Genomic DNA, 24,877 nt, shown 5'->3' on the forward strand with positions numbered 1-24,877 from the left:
TTTGCTCTATAAATTTAAAACTTACTTCACTAAGTGATTCTAATTCTAAGGTGTCCACAAACTATACCAGACTGACCAAAGGAGTTTGTGACACATGATTTTTTTTTTTCCTTTTTTTTTTTTTTTAAAATAACTTTTTGTTGACAGAACCCATGCCAGGATAATTTTTTACAACATTATCCCTTGCACTCACTTCTGTTCCGATTTTTCCCCTCCCTCTTTCTACCCCCTCCCCCAGATGGCAAGCAGTCCTATACATGTTAAATATGTCACAGTATATCCTAGGTACAATATGTGTGTGCAGAACCGAACAGTTCCCTTATTGCACAGGGAGAATTGGATTCAGAAGGTAGAAATAACCCGGGAAGAAAAACAAAAATGCAAACAGCTTACATTCATTTCCCAGTGTTCTTTCTTTGGGTATAGCTGCTTCTTTCCATCCTTGATCAATTGAAACTGAGTTAGATCTCTTTGTGACACATGATTTTTAACCTCTGAACCAGAAGGTCTCTAGGATTTCTTCCAGCTCAAAAGTTCTATGTAGTTACAATAGTTTAATGACATATAGTTCTCACTTTATGTAAGTAGACCAATCTATATATCATATAATGTGAATTTGCTCTCAGACCAGGAGAGAGAGGAAAACAAGAAGGGACTGGCAAAACTGAGAGGCTGGGGAGAGGGGGGAAGCAAGACAGAACCAAGAGAGAGAATATGGGCTGACACATGCGGACTCAACATGTTCACACAGGAGACAAGCAAACACAGAGTCCAGGGACAGACCCATGGAACTGGAACACACTACACTCAGTAGACAGAAGGTAGACAAGGACACTCAGGAAAGTAGAGAGAGTATAGCAAAGGTCTCCTCTTTCAGGCCAGAGGTCTTACACCAACCCCTTTATTGGCAATGGAGGACCATTCTACTTTCACCTGGAGGATTTTTTTTTTAAGTTTTTCTTAAGCATTTGACAAAATCCAATTCTCATTTCTATTAAAAACACTAGAGAACATAGAAGTAAATGGAGTTTTTCTTAAAATGATCAGTAGCATCTATCTAAAACCATCAGATAGCATCATATGTAATAAACTAGAACCATTCCCAATAAGATTAGGAATGAATCAAGGTTGACCACTATCACCATTATTATTCAATGTTGTATTAGAAATGTTAGTTTTGGCAATAAGAGAAGAAAAAAAATTAAAAGAATTAGAGAGGTAATGAGAATTAACTCAAATTTATAAGAATACAAGTCACTCTCCAATTGATAAATGGTCAAAGAATATGAACAATTTTCAGAAGAAATTAAAACCATTTCTAGTCATATAAAAAAAGCAAATTAAGACCACTCTGAAGTACCACTACACACCTCTCAGATTGGCTAAGATGACAGGAAAAGATAATGCTGAATGTTGGAGAGGAAGTGGGAAAATTGGGACACTAGTACATTGCTGGTGGAATTGTGAACTGATCCAACCGTTCTAGAGAGCAATTTGGAGCTGTGCCCAAGGGGTTATCAAACTATGCATACAAACCCTTTGATCCAGCAGTGTCTCTACTAGGCCTGTATCACAAAGAGATCATAAAGGAGGGAAAGGGAAACCACATGTGCAAAAATAGCACTTTTATAGTTGCAGCTCTTTTTGAGTGGCAAGGAACTGGAAATTGAATGGATGCCCATCAACTGGAGAATGGCTAAATAAATTATGGTTTATGAATGTTATGGAATATTATTGTACTATGAGAAATGGCCAGCAGGATTTCAGAGAGGCCTGGAGAGACTCACATTAACTGATACTTAGTGAAGTGAGTAGAACCAAGAGAACACAGTACACAGCAACAAGATTATATGACAATCATTTCTAAAGGACATAGCTCTTTTCAACAATGAGGTGATTCAGGCCAATTTCAATGGACTTGTGATGGAAAGAACCATCTGTATCCAGAAAGAGGATTATGGGGATTGAATGTGGATCACAATATTGTATTTTTACCTTTTTTGTTGTTGTTTGCTTGCTTTTTTCTCTCTCATTTTTTTCCCCTTTTTGCTTTGATTTTTCTTGTGCAACATAAATAAGAAAATATATACAGAAGAATTGCACATGTTTAATATAACATACTGTCTAGAGTAGGAAGTGAGAGAAAAATTTGGAATATAGGGCTTTGCAAGAGTGAATGTTGAAAACTATCTTTGCATATATTTTGAAAATAAAAAACTGCTATAAAAAAGTTTTTCTTTTTAAGATTTACTTTTCTTTTGGGGAGGAGATTGTTAAGGGGCAGGAATAAGGAGAGAAGCACAGTATTGCACAATAAAGTTGGCATAGGCTATTTTTGGAATGTGAATTTCTCACAGAATTCTTTACACAAAATCAAATTTGCATAATGCAAATTTACATAAAGCCAAAACTGTCAGTAGTTACAATGTATATTTCTAGTATTCAATTCCTAAATAATCTATCCTAAAATATCTATCTCAAGATTATCCCACACTTGAATGTGGATGATGTATAGTTAAAATCAACTTTTAAATAAATAGAAGGAAATATCAAAAGAAAAACAGTAATTTTAATTTTTAAATATAAAAAATCCAAGACTTTATTGAAATAAATGTTACATGACATTCTTTAACATTAAACTCTGAGCAAACTTGAGAGGTGATGCAATTTTTTTCCATTCAAGTCTAAAATGAAATAGGTATGTGACCATTTAGAATAAAGTTAGAAGGAAGCAAAGCTTAAATATTAAGCAACTAAAGCAAAAAAAAGCAAAAACCAACAATACAGTACATCTACATTTTAAATATCACTGAATTTCATTTTTAAAGAAAAAAATAAAAATCCATTTTGCAGTAAAACAGCTTTAGTAACTGATCATTAGAAAAACCTGTGAATGTTTATCTGTCAGTTTCTTTTTTACTTTACAATCTGTTCGTTTTCCCCACCCAACCCCCTAATAAAGAATCCTTATTCTCCCTTAACTACCATTATTTTGTAGTCTCCATACAAGTCAAACTTCATCAAGTCCATAAGAGTTCTGCCTGTGTAAAAACTGCAGGAGTCAGATAGAGCCCCAGTAGTAGATGCTATTGATTAGTGCTGGTGAGAGAACAAGACCAACTGGATTTAAGCAGGTGGGAAATTACACTGCAGGGCTATTTTCCTAAAATGTGCATGTCTTAGCCAGGACACTTCAGTTATAATATGTAACATTCCTGCTGTTCCAGGCCCTGAGCTTATCTTGTATTATGTTAAAATGGAGACTTTTTGTAACATGAAAAAACATCCAGAAGGTCAGGACTAGGGCAAAAACCAAACCTTTTATTTATTTAAAATCTCTAAGCTTTCCAGAAGCAAAAAGATGGATATACTTTGTGATGCAAAAATAAATGCTCCAGAACTCACCCAGAACTTTAAATATTCATCCTGAACACTTGGGCATTATTAAAGGAGATGCTACATGGACCAAAAGAACAAATTTCCAAATTTACACTGGATAATGAAAAATTAAATAAACTGAGCTAAATGCTCAATTATCTGATGTTGTTTTAAATGAGATGGGTTCTAAATATATATTTATTTATTTATATATGTGTATGTGTATATAAGTAGGTGCTACAGATTCTCTTTCTGGTTTTAAAAATAATTTGCTATTACCACTAAAAAATTTTACGTTTATTATAAAGTATGGCACCATTAAATATAAAATTGCTTTAGAAATTTAGTACCTCTAATAGGTCCATCTTGTTATTTTCATAGTATATTATGCTTTCCTCGTTCAACAAAAGTGGGGGAGAGAAAATGGATTTCTATCTATATACTTACCCCCCCCCCCAAAAAAAAAAGGCCAAATAACTATGATCACTATTATTAGGGATTCATGCTTCATTCATGAAAGATCTGAAGCCACCTCTAAGGGTCCATTCTTGCAGTCTTCCAACAGGCTTAATTCCTACTGATACTAGTAGGAATTTTTCTTGCATTTAGCCTGGACAGACTTCTTCCCAAAAGGGTTTTTTTCCCAGATGTCTTCTCCAAAACCTAAAAAAGTAACTATTTTCCAAACTAGATGGAAAATCAAGGAAAAGAAAAATTACCAAATCCCTCCATAGAAACAAGTTAATTCTGTATATATTTTCATTCCCAAATACTAATAATTCTCACCAGTGAGAAAAAGCCACTATTCCTAATTTGAGGAAAAAAAGTATTTAATCATTAAAAGGTGCACAAAATGTTAAATACTGGTGGCAAATAAATAAATTTTAATATTTCTTAACAAGCAAACCTTTCTATTTAGAACGCTACATCCCTGCTTTAGGGAGAAAAACATTCCCAGGAGATGTAAAGTTGTTCATTATCTCTCGACTGGGAAACCTTGGTCTTGGCTTCAAGTAGTTTTAGAAGCACCATTTGTTCATATCCACACTAACATAAACATTGGAGGAAACACAAAAACATAACAAAGTCTAAGAAGGTTGAAAATGAAAAACAAAAATCTAACAGTTCCTGCCATCATTCCATGTTTTAATCTTCAGGGATTTACATTTAAATGGACTGATAGAAAATCCACAATCAAAAGTTTTGGGAAAAAAAATTTTGTCAGGTATTCTTCAAATTTAAAATTCAAGTGAGTCCTTACATGTGTACTTCACATCATTTTCCTCATCTCATGCATTATTTATTACAAAAAGTTTTATCAAATATTCCCCTAATAATATTTCTGCAGTTTAATATAATAGAAACAATTTACAATTTACAAATACCATTTCCAGGTACATCAAATCTGTTTTAGTCACGGCTCTTAACATTTACTCTTTATTAAAGAAGTGAAAAAGGAAAAAAAAAATCAATCTCTAGTTTCTTTCAGTCCTGAAGAGCTGGTGTTCTCTTGTGGCAGTGTAGTAAGTTCTAGGAAACCAGCTTGCTGCTAATGTCTTTGTGCTGAAATACAGTAAAAAAAGAAAAAAAGTTGTTAGGCACAATTACAAATTTATATAAAAACAAAGTCCTATATCATTTAAGATTTAGCTCTATTTTTGTTCCAACAACCCACGTTAATACCATTTGATTTGTAATCAGTAATAAATGTATTCAGTTAAACTTCAAGTCTTTAGGTTTTACATTAAACTCCAAACACAAGTGATAAAAAGAACATATACTGCTGATACTCTAAACAAAAGATGTCAACAAAGATAGGACAAATATTCAGTTTTCCTAATGTGCACCCTAACCAAACAACGAAAATATTTGTTCCTGCAGTAGTCTTTTTATGTCATTTAGTTAACAAATATTCTATTTTCCTATGTTAAATATTTTACATTAAGCTTTACCTACTAAAAGTCAACATTATTAGCTCCCATTGAAAACTTGACTTTATAAAAATTTTATTCAAATATTATTTAAAATGATATTTAAAAGGGAATTTATTCTATCTTCATGAATAAAATATATTACAATACAAACAGGACCTTCTTAAAGTCTGAGCATCTATTTTATATAAATATATATGTATACCTGTTTGTATGCATATATATTTTACCAATATTTATCTTTTAAAAATGTTTGTGTATATATGTGAATATATTATATGCACATATATACATACACACATAAAGACATACATACACACATACACATACATTACCCCAAGATATAAAAACTATTAAAAACAGTAAAGCTACTCAACTACTTGGTACTTCTGGGAAGCAAAAGCAACACACCAACCCTACAATGCAGCAACAATGGGCACTTAGTACACATTTGCTGAATTATGACATTCATTGATTTTTTTATTTTAAAAAAAGACTAATCACATATCCTAAAAGCAAGTCACAAACAAGTAGCAAAAGCCTATGTGAAATCAGCTGTAAATTAAAGGGTCCGTGTGTGTGTGTGTGTGTGTGTGTGTGTGTGTGTGTGTGTAGCGGAGAAAGGATGGCTGATTGCTTATCCATCTCTTGCAACAGAGAAACAGACAAAAACATCACCAATCTAATAACATAATCTTCAAAGATTAAGAGTATACAAGTATACCTAGAGAGCAAGCTAATTTTTAAGCTACTTTATTTACAGTTTCATTAATTTGCAAGCATTTTGTCCGAGCAAAGATATTCTCTGAAATGGAGAACCTTTGCCTATAACACAACAAGCACAGGGCATAAGCACATGTATACCTTATGTAAAAGATAAAATTGATTCTGATATGATGAACCACCCCTATCAGTAGTAGTTCTCTTATGTCACTAGGATGCCTAAAAGTTCTCTCTCTTTAACCACATCTATTCCCAAAGGAAAAAAAAAATACAGTACGGGTAATTTTACAATATCCCCCCCAACCACTATGATCACTGAACAGTTCTCTTTACAAAAGGCAGAAGAATAAAAATTGATGTCAAAACAGTAAGACAAGAAATCAGATATTTAAGAAATTTATTGCTATATCATTATCCCTTCCAAGATACAATGATCCACACAAAGCTGAACTGCAAAACTGATGATCCATGAGAAAGAAATTTTTGTGAGGCACATTTTCTAACAAAATTAAATGTCTTTTACTGTTGCCTAAGAATAAACTAGACATCATGCAAAGAATTTAAAAATCAAACACCCCCATAAGATTACATTTCAAAAATCTCAAAATTGATTTATCATTTCTACTATTTGCCAGATTGCTTGGTGTTACTGCTAATGCGTAACAGAGGCCTTGTGCTTCATCCACTTGCTAGCTCAAGGTCTATAAAAAGTAAGGCTAATGTGAGAAAAATATTATATTATAGCATTCAGCATCAGTGTTTTGCCCAACCAGTGAGAGACATGTTTCTGCCTGAAATACTTCAAAAAATATGAAGATACTGGGTCCAAGTTTAACCAACACATCCAACCCACTCAAGAGGACACAATTCCTTATCTGGGTAGAATATTTTTTCTGGAAGCTAAATTTATAGACAACCTATTAAAAGTTCCTGCTTCTGAAAAAATATGTTAGTTGGACAATTCAAAATGTTTTTGTCCTTTGGCACCCGTGCTAAGTTACAACTTTATGAAATTAGATGCATCATTGTTAGAGTTATAATGCTAATAGTCTTTTGTTTATATAGATCTTAGGTTCAAATGTCTTAGAGGTCTGGTAAACTATTCTTTTGAACAAATAAAAAAAAGTATGAAGTTAAATATCTTGCTAGAAATCACATTAGCAAATCAGGATCACACCACAAAGCTAATGATTTCTGGTCCCCCATTCTTAATGGTGCTCCCTATTTTGCTTAAAAATAGCTAGCATCCAGTTGTCCATTCGTAGATTTTCCTTTTGTGAATCTCAATGTCTGTCTTCTTTCAGTATTATGAACCATTGGGTTTCAAACTCATTTGAAGGAAGTGAGCAAAGATACAAAAGATTCATGCCATTAATACTATTTTGGAGCCACTAAATAAATTTGTTCATTCTAGACCAAAACAAATCACCTAAAAGGTAGTCAACCACCATATGTAAATACAAGTCCAGAATATTCAAATTTTCCCTGTTCCAATTCAATCATTTGCTTACTATTAGAGCCAATATGCTTCTACACCTCCAGCACAACAATGATAGTCTTAAATAGATTCTCAAAGATTCTAGCAAGTTAATATACAAAAGATATTCAAATCTAAAGGCAACAATTAAATCCAAATCCCTTTCCTAACAAAGCAAGAGCTCAAAATTTGTCTAACAGAGTAAGAACTACTCTCTTGTACAAAAACCTTTCAGGCATCTCATTTAAAATTTAAAAACTGAAATATAACAGTATGGCATTACCCTTTTTCTCCACCCTCTCAGTTTCTATTTCTTTTATGCAGCCTTTCAAAGATAAATTGACCAAATATATGTACAGTAGAAAGTAATCCAAACAAAAACCAAACCTGTAATGATGAAATAAATATCAAAAGAAAATAAAAAAGAAAATGGCAATTGAAAGAGTTAAAAATACTTTAAAACTACCACTTGACCAGGACTCCATCATTATTCAATATGATTATACAATGTAAGGCCCTACATACCAACCAAAAAAGAAATAAGTCCAGATTTTCAAAAGTACACACATGAAGACTCCAGTCTTGCTCTCTGAGCAGTGAAAGTAGAATCAAGTAGACTTTAATTACAGTCTAAAATCTACATGAGGTACACAAGTACCAATGTCAACGAAAACAAGAAAAATAAATGAATTTATCAACTCTAACCTAAACTATTTGGGGAATGATTAAGTGATGATATGATGCCCCCCTTCACTTTGGGGCAGGGCTTAAAACAGACAGACCTGCCCGTTTCACTGTTAACTTCAATGCTCCCAATCTGAATCCACAGTGGTCTGTCAGACACTGTAAGGGAGCAGCAGGACTCGTCACTGTCTGATGTAATATGCTGCCATTTGTTGAGACCTATGGTAGAAAAAATCAAGTTAACAAAAATAAAGTAGTCATTCAAGTATTTTTTTTTAAACCTATTTTACAAAAAAAAAAAAAAAAAAAAATTAAAGTGACCAGATTTCAGTTGTCATTATGCATTTATGTTGAATAACTCTTTGACTTCATAGAATGTATATATAAATAAAAAGAATGATGCTACAACAAAACACTAATTGAAAACAAAAGACTGAAAGGGCCCTATGTATAGTTGCAACTAACTGCAGAATAAAATGGGCCAATCTACTTCCAGAGAAAGACAATTAGCAGACTAGGTTGCTCACAAAGCAAACTGAGATATACTCAAAGTGGTGACTTGTCAAATTTAAAGTATGCTTTTGATCTGAGCTTTGTTTTAGCTTAAGAATAATTACAGAATGTGAACTTAGAAAAAACTTAAACATCCATGAATATACTCAGCTTCTATTGCACAAAAATGCCTTGACTACTTGAGGCCCTTTCCTCTTAATTCCAGTAACCACATAGCATATTTTTCCATGCCTAAAATTCTTATCATATGAAGTAATAGTTATTACTGATTTCCCTATGCTTTTCTGAATAAATAACAAACTCTACTAAATGAAAGGAATGAAAATGTTATTCTTAATTATTAAAATAACACTAAATAAAGGTGTTGATATTAATGCTTTATTTTGTAAAACATTCTATAAACACAATTCTATGAATCTGTCCCTTTCCTTACTAAGCAAATATAAATGAACAAAATTTTTATTCCTTAAAAAACTCATTTCCTCCTTCAGATTATCCATTTGCCTTTTAGAACCCCTATTATGGAAAATAACCACTGCCCACAGCTAATATGACAATTATTTTTTTAAGTACTGAATAAAAATAATAGAAACTAAAGGGAGAGAAAAGTTCTATCCTTTCACAAAATACTGATGACAAAGTACCTCAAAAGGAAACATCCAAAAAACCTCAACTATAAATGGGATTTGGCTATAAACATAATAATTACAAGTTCTAAGAAGAATGTAATCTTTTAAAAGTAACTAGAAAAATAATCAGGTTTTATCAAGGAAATTTTGGTCAGGTATTTTATTTTCCCTCAATCAACAATAATCACAATAGGGGCAGAAAGAATTTGAAGAACTCTATGGTTATTATAAAATTTGTTTTTTTACAAGTCCCCCTCCCACTAACAAAAAGTATTTAGTACAATATTGACACTTAAAGACATTTGATAAATATTCATTGAATCGAACTCAATTGCCACCCACTGACTTCATAATTTTACTGAATTAAAAAAAATCAAGATACCATATTGGCAATACACAAAATGAAATCTACTTGTAGTCACTAGCTGTACAGGTAGAATTTTAGTTAGATATAGAAGAACAGAAGAATCATGCTGGCCTAGCCACAAGCAGAAAGGAAAACCAAATCTTATGTACTGAGAATAAAGGTAATATCTTGGCTTCAAATGACTTCTGCTATCTCTGTTATATATTCTTATCTCTAAAATCAAGAGTTAGGCATAAATAATATCTTAAATCTTTTATAATTCAGTCTCTGAATAAAACAGTGAAATGGCATAGGCAGAACCAATGGAAGAAACTGAAATTTATTCTATTAAAATTTGTGACAGGTTTCTCCTCACTATAATTTGAAGGAAAGATTTTTTTACTAAGCGGCTAATCTTTGTGTACCAATAAAAAGAAAAATACCTTTTTGAATGGGTAATGACTAGGCAAAATGATAACAATATGAGATTATCATTCTTTATAGGAGTTAAAGGAGGAAAAGAGCAATTGTAGTAGGAAAAAACGCTGATTTCATACATGCTCTGTACTACAGATCGAGTAAAAATAAAAACAATAGCAGTTATTGCTAAGAAGCAGGAGAAAAAAAGCAGTAGAGAGTTACCAAAAACTAAAAATCAATCTTCCAATAGTTCTAGAAAGGGGGAAAATTGAGAAGGCCAAGACCTCTGGAGTAAGTCCAGAAATAAAAATAAAAATTTTGAATATATAAGAATCCATCCTATTACAACTAAATTCAGAAATGGCATAAGTTTTATCTACTCACAAGCATATTATTGAAGATGGGTGCAGACAAAGGGAACACTTTAATATATTTACTTTAGAAGGCCAAAAAGGTTTTTATTCTGTACTAACCAGTTATTTTCTCATGATTTTAAACAACTTTGAATACCGTTCCACCCTACCCCAGATTCTAACTTGAAATTAAATATTTAAAAGAGAATCAAACACTTAATGAGTAGTGATCCCATTAATATTGTCTCAAAATTGGACCAGGCCTAAGAATTATCATTTCTTGAAGAAAACTTTCTTTCTCTTTTCTGTCAGCCCTTCCCTCCTAAATCCAAAAGGCTAAAGTTCTTGTGATGTGGACGCATCTTAGATAAAGTGAAAAATTTATCTCCCCTGAATCCTAACTAATGTATCACTAAAAAAAGATGGAGTACAGTTTGCAGGGGTTTACAAAGAATTCCTAAGAATAATTACCTATTACTTTTCAACCACTCTAGATTATGAAATGCCTCTCTAAATATGAAATGCCAGATTTTCTGAGCATAATCTACTAGAAATGAACTGATTCATCCATCTAACAACAGGATTACTACCTTCTGATGAATCTCTATGCACATAGGAGCCATCATCATCCCACATTCTCTCCAATGTTACAATGGACTTTTTTTGCAAATGAGTTTGGATTAAGTGACTTGCCCAGGATCACACAGCTATTAAGTATAAGGCTAAATCTGAACTCAGGTCTTCCTAATTTCAGGACTGGTGCTCTATCTACTGCCCCAACTAGCTGTCCCATACAATGGACTCTTAAAGAAACAACGTGACACTAAAGAACTGGGATGAGAAATCTGGAAGAAAAAAAAAAAGACTTAGAAGACATAGATGATCTGTAAATCTACTCTGTTCCTACTCACTATTCTTCAGCAGTCTTTGCAACTGGCCTTATGGCCATCTTTTTAATTTTAGTCTTTAGCTTATACTTCAATTTGTAGGATTTTATCTTCAGTTCCAGCAAATTTTCCTCATTCTTTTTTCTTCAGGTTTCTAGAAAGTAGATGCTTGACAAAAGAAAATGCCCCAAATTCTAAAATAAACTAGCTTTAAACAATTCACCAAAAATACACACATGTTCCTTTAAAAACAGTATAAGGAAAATCTGAGGCAGCCATGAAGAGAAAGCACAATGCATTTAGAGTTGGAGAAACTGGGCTTAAATATTATTTTTATCACTTGCTATCTGTCACAGTCAATCAATAAACATTTATTAATTAATTACTTTGTGTCAAGCACCACGCTAATTTCTGGGTATAAAAAGAAGGGCAAAGTCACTTTGGGTAAGTCACTTAATCTCAATTTCCTTACAAAAGAAAAAAAAAAGATTAAAAAAAAACAATATTGGGGAAGAGAGCAAAAGGCTTTTGTAAAAGCTGAGATTTTAGTTTTGAGACTTGAAGGAAGTGAAGAGACAGAAATGAGGAAGGGAAATATCCCAGGCAGAGGAGACCAGACCCAGTGAAAATACCAATTTGTTTTTGAGCAAGTTACTACTCTGTGATGGTTTCCTCTGTAAAATGAGATGATTGCCTAGATGACACTTATGTTCGTTTCTAGCTCCAGATCTATCCAATGATCAAATAGTACACAATAGACTTTACACCAAAACATCTCAACCCTCTTCAGCCCAAAAACAGATATAATACGTATCTATTCCTCTGAAGCACAAGTATGTTTTTTCCCTCTATGGCTATATGCTACTCATTCTCTGATCCAAATGGGGAGAAGAGTAGGTTAATGAATGGGCTCATTACCAGACTATAAACTCCTTTTGAACAAAGTGTTATATACATCTCTGCAAACTCACTTTGGATATAGTTTATGTTCAAAAAAATAATTTTTGAATGAAAGGAGACAGAAGCTAATCTGTTTGAGACCATTTTTAAAAAGGCAAGTTTCACCTAAGATTTCAAGCCTTCAACTATTATATATCCAAAATTTTCCTCCAAGTTTAGGATATCTCATATTCCAAGAGGATATAGGTTCTTTTTCAAAATTTATGAAATGGAATTTTGCAGTTAAAGAAATTATATGGCCATTTTTGGATATATTTTCCCCATTATACTAATGATAAGTATAAACCACTACATAATATCCAAGTATGTAATAAATAAAATATTATTTTTCTATATTGGATTGCTTACTGTCTAGGAGAAGGAGAGGGGGGAAGTTGGAACACAAGGTTTTGCAAAAGTGAATGTTGAAAATCATCTTTGCATATTATTTGGAAAAAACAAAAAGCTATTATTAAAAGAAAATAGTAGTTTTACATCATGACACTTTAGCAAAATACAACATTCCAGGCCTAACAGATCAGTAGATTAAACCAGAAATATTATCTTCCTTGGGAGAAGAAACCTTAAATATTAATCTTGAATGATCTTTAAAAGAATTCCAAGAGGCAAGTATGATGAAATTATAATTTTGGGTGAGATATTAACTAGTCTAATCTTTACTTTTGAGATTAGCAAACCCAGCCCTCAAAAGGCTAAATGATTTATTTAAAGCAGGCAACTAACACAGGCAATTAATAAAATCAGTACTCCCAACTAGATTGCTTAACTATAAATCGCATACTACATGACACTATCTTCATTTATTCCTCAAAGCCCCAAGCCAAAAAAATTATAATCTTAAATGTTATATACCCAAATTTATAGTTTGAAATTAATCACTGGCCAATACAGAAGGTTTAAATGTAATTATTGTGTTTAAAATGAAAGAATATGTTACAACTCATTATTTATAGTTTCTATAGGTAATAATAGCCAATCCAGCTCCAACTTCTATACTTAACAGGTTGCACTTCACTTATGATTACTTTTCTGCAAAAAAAAAAAAAAAAAATGTATGTATATGTGTTTACCTAGATGAACAGTTCTAACGTATTCTACTTAGGAAAAACAACCTTTCTTCCAGATTTTACAAATGCTTTAAAATTGAATCTTTGCTCCAAAGATGAGTAAGTTTAAATAACTACAAATAATTCTCAAATATGAGCTATATTTCAAATTCCAAGATGGAAGGGAAATATATTAATTACCTGAAAAGCCAGACTTCTCATTTCTTGCAAGTATGAAAACCATTATAACTAAGTTAAGTCAGTTAAGCAAAGCATATTCTAGTCCTTTGCTTAGATTTGCAACTCAGATCTCTGAAGAATTAAAAGAATATGAAGATGCAGGCTCCTAAAGCAATGAGCAAACTTCATTATAGGAGTTAAGATGTTCTTTTTTCTCCATTTTCTTAGAATCTTAAGAGTTGGGAAAAAATTTTTCTTCAGGGCAACTTTCGAATTAAAAAAAAACCTTGCTTTTAAAAGGGCTTGCCTAGTTGTTCCCATTACCATCTGAATTTTGTGGTATCATATGCTTTTTAAAAATAGCTATGTGCATTAAATTTAAGGAGAAAAACACAAACATCAAAGTACTACTGCCTTTTCCCCTCTTATATATCACAGAAGTTTGTTACTCTCATCTGCATGTCTTCTCTATAGCTCTTTTTTTACCCTTGATGCTATCTTCCATTCTTATCACCATAACAAATAGGCATTCTCTTAATAAATTATTTTAAATTAATTAACAGCAAAACTCTTTTTAAAATTTCAACCTAGACACCAAAAATCAAGACTTGACTTGCCATTACTCAGTCCATCTCTTTAAAAACTAAGAAAAATACCTGGACTTGGAACAGCTAGGTGGCATAGTGGACAAGAGCACCAGCCCTGAAGTCAGTAGGACCTGAATTCAAATCTTACCTCAGACACTTAACACCTCTTAGCTGTGTGACCCTAGGCAAGTCACTTTACCCCAATTGCCTCAGCAAAAAACAAACAAACAAACAAAAACCTGGACTTATAGTCGAAAATGAATAATGTATTTCTAGCTAAATAAATTCTAGATCTTTAAATCTCTGAAGGAAACAGTTTTTATTAATGATATAAAATTTGGGAGGGGCAGGGAGGCAGAGAATATCTTTTGCACATGGAAAATTTTTAAAATGTATAATCTAATTTTTTGACCTTTTCAGTCATATTTTAAAAATACCAAAACACCAAGTTAAAAATCTACAGAACACAAACACCTCAATTTTGCAAAAAATTTTAACTTATCCAACAATTCTTTACCTGAGTTATGGTGCCCAGTCATTTGTAAAGATACTAATGAGCAAAAAATGGGAGAAAAAGCAAATACTAGAAATTATTTATATATCCAGAAACTAATGAAATTAAATGTACCTAACTTGACTTTAATTATGAGTTTTCTTAGGCTAATTTTATGTTCTATTATTTCTCAAAGTGTGTTTCAATTAGGATTGTTTACAATCAGTTCTACTAAAAGGTATTGTCAATTACACTATGAAACCATCCTTTTTAGAAATTCAACCCATTTGAGATAAATTATGAGAATATCTGTTGGAGTTACAATCAACTTTGGTGGCAAAAGTACCCAAATATACAAAAACACAGATACATGAAAATATGCAAAGTAAAGGGACTTGTGTATCACATCTTTCCTTTGGTATCAGCAATTTTGCACAATTAAAGCCTATTTAAATGATAGCATAGCAACTTATGCATGCATCCTTTAATTCAGCTTAATAATTATGGCACATAGTAAATAGTTATTAAATACTTATTAACTGATTTAAACTAATAATTCTCTCCAAGCCAGATCACCCCATTTAAATTATACTATTTAAGGGCACATGTCAATTAAAAATACATCAATATTAGTATACACACTAAGAAATCATAATTTTGACATAAGCCTAATATGACCCCAAAATGTTAGTTAGTTAGGCATTTCATTTCCTACAAGTGTTTGATCATTAAGTGGAAAATAGCAGCACTCCAAATATCATACTTTAAATACCCTGACACCAAAGTCCTATGCTACTACTATATCTTTCTCTCTTAGGTTTATCTACTCCAAGACATCCTTGAATCCAAGTTTTAACATGCTATGCTTTTAAGACATTCCAGAATAAACATTTCATATTTAAGAAAGTTAATTCAAACTCAGGGTATTACTTATAACCTACTAGGTAAAATTAGGCCTAGTAGATAAATTATAAAGAGAATAAAATATGTCTATTTCACTGGGATCACTATTTAGTGTCAATAGGTTAGAAAAGTCATTGGAGAAAGCTTGTGTTTTTACTGGAAGTATAATATAGTCTCTCTTTACGGCCATAGATGATACATATCAGTTAACAAGTATTTATTAAACATTTACTGTATCAATTATTCTCAGTATGGGGGGGGGGGGTAAGAAAAACACAAAAACAGTATCTATCCTCCAAGAGCAAAATTAGTCAAGATTAGTGATCTTGAGGTTAGTGGAAAATAGCCTGGCAGGAATATAGACCCTTTAAAAATATATTTAGCTGTCATTCTGGACAAGTCAACCTTTGAGTTATTAGTTTCATAATCTGTTAAATGAAAGCATTAATAGAAGATTTATATTTAATCAGCAACCTCTGAATCCAAATTTAGTTTATTTCTTACCTTCCAACTTCATTGAGAAGTTATATCATTCAGTTCTGAGTCAACTGAGAAAGCATTATTTTCAGTATCAAAACAATGATTCCCTTTCCTTCCTTGATCAGCTTTTTAGCTTTTAGTTCCCCTTTGTATTTCCTTTTTAAATTTACTTGTCCCTGTCTTTCACATTTTCAGCATCTTGTTTAAGGTGTTTTTTTTTTTTTTTTTTCCCCTTCTTTGCAGGGGGAAATACCCATGTAACTACACATATAGGGAGAGAAAATAGAATTAATTTTTTTTATAACACTCTGAAATGAATTTAAAAGAAATTCATCAGGATTACTTAATCCATCTCAGTCTCTTTTTGTAGCAAAGGGAATTTTAGTGTTGAAACAAGAAACTATACCTATCAGGACAAAATGTTTTGAGAAAATACACTGCAGCAGAACACAAGTTTGACGTATTTACCGTAACAAGCCATTTCAGTGTCAATTTAACAAAAAACTTTTGAGATGAAAACAATATTTTAAAGTCATAAACTTTAGTGCCTTATTTTATAACAGAGGCAATCACCGAACTTGGCAATTAAGACAGTAAATATGTGGTTATGATTCTTTGCTTACCTCAGAGAATACTGCACAAAACTAAAGTATCAATCATTCAGTTATGACAGTATTTTTTCCCTCCCTTTCCCCAATAATGTATTAGCATATGCTATACAAAAATATTTGTTGGTCAAGGGTCATTGATAATTCTATTTTAGTCCTCCAAAACATAAAGCAAATTTTTTTCACATCAAGAAAATAATTGTCAAAACACCATTACAGAGGTGATAGACATTAGGTAACCATATGCACAATGTATCTAGGATACTAAAATTTTATAAAGTTGACAACTAAAGATGATTGTTTTTGCCCTTCTGGTTTAGGTTCAAACAATTCTATTAAGTTCAAACCAAAACTCCTCAGAAAATGTGTCTACTAACAAATTATTCTGACCACAGGGCAATCAATAAAACTATGGATTCAGCTTTCAGATTATCAACTTGCTTTAATTATGGGATCATAGATTTGAAACTAGAAGGGATTCTGAGGCTATGTTGTATAATTCCCCTCATTTTATAAATTAGAAAAGTGAGGCCCAAAAAGGTTCTAAGTGACTTTCTCAAGGTCACACAGAAAGTAAAATAGAGCTGAGATTTGAAACCAGGTTCTCACTCCTGAGATCCAGCACTCTTTCCACTGCACCTTCACATCACTAAAGATTTGTAAATGCAGCGCAAATTAAATCCTGAATTGTTGTGGTTGTTTCTGTTTGCAGGAAAGAATACATGTTAGAGAAGTGAAACAACATCTCACAATCAAAAATTTTCAACTTGTGTGTTTACTACAATCAAAAAGCATTGAGTTCTCCTGGAAGTTACTTAATTATCCAGCAGAAAATCTGGTTTTCAAGTTTGTGCATAAATAACTGTAAGCTTAAGGACAACTGGCCACATCCAGATGAGTAACTACCAACAGGCAGTATATTAAATGTGTAAATAGCAAAAAAAGCTTCAAATTGAGTTACTTGGAAATTCACCAAAGAAATTATAAGTATCTTATTCTAGTCATCCTATACACACTAAAGTCTGTGTCAAATTCTCTATCATTTAAAATTACATAATGCACATGTTAAAAAAATTTTTTAAAACTATTCACATTTTAAAAAGTATTGCCTTTGTATGAAGCAACTTGGGAAAACATAGTACATAACTTGCTTTAATACACAGGCAAGGGAAATTTCCCTAACAGGGTAAACCTGAAAAAGGAAAAAAACAATGTCAAATGGGCATGAATGGAGAATAACAAAAGAGAGGGAGCCCAGTAACCAGAATTTAAGAAAAAAAGAAAAAAAGCCCCAATTGGGCAATAGTATTGGGCTAAGGAGCAAACAGACCAGGAGACTAAATTTAAATACCTCCTTTTGAAAACTTAAGCATGTGATGAAAAATTAAGACATCAATGAGAATTAAAACTCATACCTTTATAAGTTTATAAACCTAGAAATATACTGGGCCCTTCTTCGTACTATTACAAGATCCAATTTTTAAGGACTCTGTACTGGATAATGTCATGAGCCTATTAAAAAATATTCTGTGGCAGGGCAAATGAGAAATTAAAATTTTGATCTGATACTCTTGCTAAGTACTATATAGAAAATACTCACTTTCTAATGTTCTGAAATTTATTTTCAAAGCTTTTTGAGAAACACACACAAATAATTCAGATTTAGTCAATTTTATTTACATTTTTTGTACATATCCGAGCATTACACAATTACATTTTCTTACTTTCTGACCTGCAAACAGATACCTTAAACGGAAATATTTTTTTCAAAATTATGAAATTAGGTACATCCAAAATGCAACAATTACACATGACAAGTAAATCACAAAGTGTGGGACGTATCCTAAAAATTTAGGAACAGCCAGTCAGGAGAAAATCTGACCAATTTAGCAATCAATTATTTACATATTTCAAAACAAACCTCTTTATCTAAACTCCCAAGTCAGAACCTTGGAAGATTTTTTTCAATGGAAGAAAAAACAGGAAGTTATGATTCACAACTAGGCAGCATTGACAGCCCTTGATCCCAAACTCTTGAGCAATTTTGCAGCTTGCCTCTGAACAGTAAGCATCCATTCCTATTTCAGCTTGTCAAAAACTGAAGTGTCAAACTTATGCCCTTGTGTGCATAGAAAGGCTTATGTGTTTTTTAATTTATAAAAAATAATAATAAAACAAAATAAAAATAAGTGGTCACTAAAATCCCAAACGTTCCTACTGGACCACCCCACTCACAGCTATTACTATCATCCCTCACCTCTGTAACCTATACCACATTAGGCTACATATTCGGAAGAAACTGATGCATATTCCCTGCAAAAAAATGCCTTTCAATTGAGGCTATGGCTCCTATGCCTTGGGGTAAGGTTGAGGAATTTTAAAATGCAAGTTTTACTTGAAAATATTGCTAATAAACTTTAAGAAAAAATTTGATTGCATGTTCAATTAGTTTAGTTTGCCTATCAAGAAAGTTATCAAAGATCAATTTTAGTATTAAAAAACAGCAGCCAACTGAGTGCAATTTCTTTTTCTCTTCCTGGTTTTGGCCAATCTACTTTGTGTAAGTTATTTCTAACTAGTCTAGTAAAATTTTATGGAGCCTCCAAACTTTTCTTGCCTACCTTACTGTCCAAGTTCACGTTTCAAATTGTGTCAACAGGGCCCGCACTTCGGGAGTCAGCTGCTTTGCAGCCTTAGCTGCCTCTGTGATAGCCTTGCGATACAAGCCCTTTCTCTTCTTATTAAAGCGTGACTGGAAGTTTTCTAAAAAGGGGGACAGTTGCGATAGTGCAAGGAAAGATGTTGTTGGAGACCCAAACCATGAAATACGGGCCTCCTGTCGGACTAACAGGCCGTTATCTTTCCGGCTTACAGTTATAGTGAGAATACGGGCTGGCCACCATGGGAAGCCATAAATCTTGGCCCAAACAATGTCCCCTACACATATGGTCCTGCCATCTGGTGTGATGCATTTAGAGACGTTTTTGGAAAAGACTTTCATTTTCAAGGAATTACTGAGCTTTTTCTCTTCCTTTGAAGAGGATGAAGTGGAAGAGGTGGAAGGTGCATGCATACTGCCTGGAGGAAAATCAAAGCTTTCAGTAGAACTACACTCTGAATTGGAAGATTTCAAATCATCTGTGCTATCAATGCTACACACTGATGCACTGGAAGAGTCAGATTTCTTTTGATTTAGGGTCATGTAAACAGTGATATTGCTTTTGCTGCCCTTTTTGCCCAATGTCTGCTGTTCATCCTGCTCATCAGGGACATGTACTTCACTTCTGTCCTGAACCTCACTGTTGGCCTCTTCAGGACCTTTTGAGGGATTCTGATTTTCTGAAGGGGCCTCACCTGCTGAGCGGGTAGAGGTGCAACGAGACTGGGGTTTGGGTGCCATCTTGCCACTCCGCATTTTCTCAAGTCCAGCCTTCAGGGAAGAGTCGTTTTCTTCATTCCTATATCTTTGTGGCTTTAAACGCAACCGGGGTGGAAGGGAACCTGAGCTGGTATTCTGAAACCGACGAGTGAAGTGAACCTTAGAATGTGCATTTTTGGAAGTGGAAGTTTCATTCTGTTTCTTTTGTGCCTTTTCTTTGGCCATTTTCAACACTTCCCGAGCTTTTGCATGATCCATGTTCTTACTCTGGAGGACTTTTTTAGTATTTAACTGGGTTTTTGAAGTATTTGCCTGAGCAGAGACTTTAACTACTCTGCCTCTGCTGTGAGCAATATTTGAAACTTTGACCACAGCATTTCTTTTCTGGCTTTCGTTTTGGTTTTTTCCATCCATTTTATGGTCAGTTTTAAGTTTTTTATTCACAGTAGTTACACTTTCATTTCTCCGTTTTTTGTTATCATCATATTTAGATGAGTCAGTTGCATTGCCACCTTTTTTAATTTCTTTTTTTTCTGCAACAACACTGTTTTTACATTTGTCACACAGGACTTGTCTGGGTCGTAGTTTGATGGCATTCATTATAGAAGTGGGCTCCTCCCTGTACATTTTCCTTTTGGGTCGTTTAATTTTCCGAGGAGGAGGCTGAGGTATTGATTGGTTATACGTGTCCCTGATAAACAAAGGGGGAGGATAAGGTGCTCCTTCATGAAAGAGAGGAGGTGGTTTAGAAGTCCACAGGCTTTTAGCAAGGCTAGGTTCTGGTGGCTGAATGGGAGAATGGTCATCAGGACCAGCACCATTCAAGTCACACTTGATTTCTGTTCCTTCTTGGAATGATCTACTGTGGAGCTGCATGGCTTCAGGTTTATCTTTGTATTCTCTTTTGGGAAAAATTGTCACAGGGATTCCATGGGGCCCAAACCTTTGGGGGAAAAAGAAATAATTAAGTTAATACTTAGAGGGAATTCAATTTCTCACAGCTACATTTTTAACTTAAGATGGCCAGTCCTGGAAGCTAAAACAAAATGTTTTAAAAATACAACTATTAAGCAAGAATTCCTTTCTTATTTATTCATTAAAGGGAAAAAAAACTGCTCACTCTAACAGCACCTTCCCTCTACATATCACCTCACGTTTCTAAGCATAGTTAGTTTCGTATTGACTTCCTATGTTATTCTAAAATTAAAAACTTTTCAATAGATAACTTATATTGTAAATGATTCTCCTTCCATGGTAAAGATGCCTAACTTTAAAATTTTCTGCTATAATGTAGAATTACACTCAATGAATAAGCAGGTAATAAAAATCTAGAAACATCACCTACAAATTTAATTAGTAAATCTAAAAATATTATTATTTCATTGTAAGATTTCCAAAATGATTGCTTTTGACTACTTAAAACAAAACAAAGAATTCAGTCACATCTTGCATTTTCAAATTAAGTCCCTTGATCACAGAATATCAAATAAAATATTTAATCCTGTGAATACATGATTATAATAGAAAATCAGAAAAAACTACCTCAAAGCAGGGATACAGTTCAAACCTCTGAATATGAATTCAGTCCAACATGCTAAGATATCTCCCTAATTAGTTAAAAAATGAGGAAGAATTTTAAATTTTCTAATGAAAGCTTCATATTCCAGTGGAAGGCAATTTTATAGAATGTGTTATAATTTTGAGATCATATCAAATATCATTTATCATAACTCCCAGTCTCACTCAATTCCATATCCCGTATCCCATCCCACCAATCTTCCTATATCTCCTCCATTTAAAAAACTGAAAAGCATTGAGCCTAATTACAAGAAATACTATGACAAGCAAAATCTCTCTATGGGTGGAGAAGTCAATGTTCACTCATATAAAGTGATATTTGACACAACAATATCTAGTTAGTTTTATATAACAGAGATTTACAAAGCACTTTATATACATTTCCTCCTTTAGATTCACAACAACTCTATGCACTAGTAAGTATTTCAAGTTTATTACACTTCATTTTGAATATGAGGAGGAAAACCTAGGATTAAATGTTTTGCTATGATTACATTGCAAGGAAGCATAATACACTATTGTGCCTAACAACAAACCACCATATAAAAGCATTCTGAAAAATATTTTGAACTCCTTAGAGTTTATTAAATTGGAATTTATCTTTCTTACTTGCCATCCACATAATTCACACATATGTGGATAAAAATATTTCCACCTTGAAATGTGGCCCATATCTACATTATTTTGATTTGTCAATCAAAAATCATTTTTAGGTGCTTAATAGCTAAATAAATACAGATACAAAAAAGAAAGCCTGTCCCTGGAGAAAATGGGGAGAAAACAACATAGAAAAAGAAGTTGATAACTAGAGAGTATTCTTGTCCATAGCTAACAATAAGAGAGATACCCAAATGAAGCTGCTGACTAAATCTAATAACAAAAAAGTGGTGGTATTTATGAGACTTTGTTTAAGCCTGGCAGACCAAAACCATCTGGTTAGGGTCCTGAGGTCTTCAAATGAGAACACTATAGCCAGTCACTACATACATCCTTTCAAGTAGGAAAATACTCTGAGATAGTTGGGTCATAGTATATTTGTTCCTGAAGATATATTCCCAATTATAATCTTACCAATTAATCTTGCCTCTTCCACAATTTTTATAAGGAAATTGCTATAATATATTGCTCATAGTAGGCATTTAAAAATATAGCAGGTAAAAAGTTTCTAATTTCCTGATTACATTAAACAATAAGATCAATTCATGAAAAATGGACTATAAAATATGAAACCATAATATTCCAAGTTTCTAAAACATGTTTAAGCCTAAATTTACATTTTGTTCCTAGTACAACTTCAGAATAGAAGTCAATAAATTTTCACATTAGTTGTCATTTACTCATGACTAAGAATGGAAATAAACAAAACTTTGATTAACTATGGCTTTTTTCCCCCATTTTCGTTAAGAACTTTAGGGAGTCATTTTTCTTAAAATGCCTATATTATCCTCCCTAAAATCTTTTGAGCTTTCTTCAAATGGATATTTTGATATAAAGATTTTTTCCCATATTGTAGACTTTTACCCTTTTAATGAAAGTAACCTAATCAATAATTACTAATCATGGAATCCACAAAATGATCTATGCCATCATGGGTTTCTACAACATCATTATGATTTCAAACCAACTTTCCCTCAGCCCCGGCTTTTCTATGCCACTAAATTTATGTGAAAAGATGTTAGTTTTGTAGTGTCCCATTAAAGAAATAAGTAAATACTATGTAACTAAAAATATCACTTGTATTATTAATATATGGAAGTGATAACCTATACATATCTGTGATAAAACACTGTATATATATCATCTCAAATTGATATTCAAAATAAGACTAAGAAGAATTACTATTGACCTCATTTTACACATAAATTAAGAATCAGTATATCATGCTTCTCCCCTCTTTATTCCGCAGGAATTTTAGAAAACAAAAGGGTTTCTCATTTTTTAGTACAAAATTATACATTTCCTGGGAAATTATCAGTATATTATGTGTTCGTTATAGGTAAATGGTTCTACTGAATTTCTATGGAACTCAACTTTCAAGATTTTATATATAAAGGAGGGAAAAGGCCTTCTCTGAAATACAATCCTGAGATTAACTCAATTATTTTAATTCTTTTAAAATAAAAATAAAAGTTTATTATCCATAATTCTAAGGACACAAATATTTAAGTAATGATAATTTTCCTACAATTTTTAAATCTTTTCCCATGTGGTCATTAATACCATAGGATGTAAGTATGACTTAATTTTCCAAATTATTACAAAAATGGTTCAAGTAACAAAGCCTATTGAGACAAGATTAATCTGAATAAATGGAGAAATACTTATCAACATTAGACTGGCTTCCAAGTAATAATAAATTTTTCAGCTATTGTAATTGAAGACACAAAGAAAAATCTTGATCTGTATCAGTAGGAGTATTCACAATAAAATTATATCTTTCAAAATGCTAAAATGGAAAATAACTCATTGTATAGCACCTTCTGATTTACAAAGCCCTTTATTCTTAACCATTCTGAGATGTAAATAGTCCAAATATCACCATCCCCAATTTACAAAGGGATGGAGAAGGGGCTTGTTATAAGTCTTACAGTCAGTGTCAGAGCCAGAATTTGAACTTCATTCAGTTTGATGACTCCAAGACTAGCAATTTCCAGCTTCTCTACAATACCATGCCATTAATATACTTGAAAAACATATTTAAAACTTCATAAGACAAAAAGGGCATTAATTTAATTCAAAATAATTATCATTAAGTGCCAACTATGTTCAAGGCACTATTATTACAAGGTCAAGAAGCTAGCTTTCTACTGGGAGGCACAATCTTAGTTTAGCAAAACTAAGCACAAAGCATTTCAGGAAGGAGAAAGTATGTAGTCTGAAGAACTCGGAAAATAGCTTCTTATAGGAGGTGTATTTAAAATGAAACTTACTTAAAGATAACTAAATATTCTAAAAAGCAGAAAGAGGAGTAGCATTTTAGGAATTAGACCTGTACCAGCCACTCCATAAAGAATGCTCAGAGAAATACATATAAGGCCATTTTAATCAAGTATAGAGAAATAGTATGCATTAAGTCTTAAAAGTCCAGTAATGATAGAAGGTGCTAAACTTACTCAGGAGTATCAAAATTAACTGATTCAATTGGAAAAAAAAAATTGTATTGAGAACTCACCTAGTCTTTTCCCTCAATAGTTTTTTTAAAAAATCTACTGACCAAACAGTAAGAAACAGTTTTAATGGTAATCTTCCCAAATTACACAGAATTGAAAAAGACTGACCTATCTGCCAGTGGCTAAGTTTTGTTTCCTCTTTATAAGGTTGG

At 32.6% G+C, this 24,877-nt stretch overlaps 1 protein-coding gene across 8 annotated transcripts in view; it reads right to left on the reverse strand.

Moving 5' to 3' along the window:
- Positions 1-2,567: 2,567 nt before the first annotated feature.
- Positions 2,568-24,877, reverse strand: part of PWWP2A (PWWP domain containing 2A) — a 35,936-nt gene continuing 13,626 nt past the window's right edge. For 3 of the 8 annotated variants that reach the window (XM_051978819.1, XM_051978825.1, XM_051978824.1), the window contains exon 2: positions 18,254-20,920. In XM_051978819.1, coding sequence (XP_051834779.1) covers positions 19,234-20,920 — 1,687 coding nt within the window. In that variant the 3' untranslated portion in view covers positions 18,254-19,233. Of the gene's footprint in view, positions 4,942-8,214; positions 8,413-18,253; positions 20,921-24,877 lie in introns of those variants that run through there. The other 5 variants (XM_051978821.1, XM_051978823.1, XM_051978822.1 and 2 more) reach the window with 5 other exon arrangements.

This window comes from Antechinus flavipes, chromosome 2 (genome assembly GCF_016432865.1).
Source record: "Antechinus flavipes isolate AdamAnt ecotype Samford, QLD, Australia chromosome 2, AdamAnt_v2, whole genome shotgun sequence".
Taxonomy (NCBI): Eukaryota; Metazoa; Chordata; class Mammalia; order Dasyuromorphia; family Dasyuridae; genus Antechinus; species Antechinus flavipes.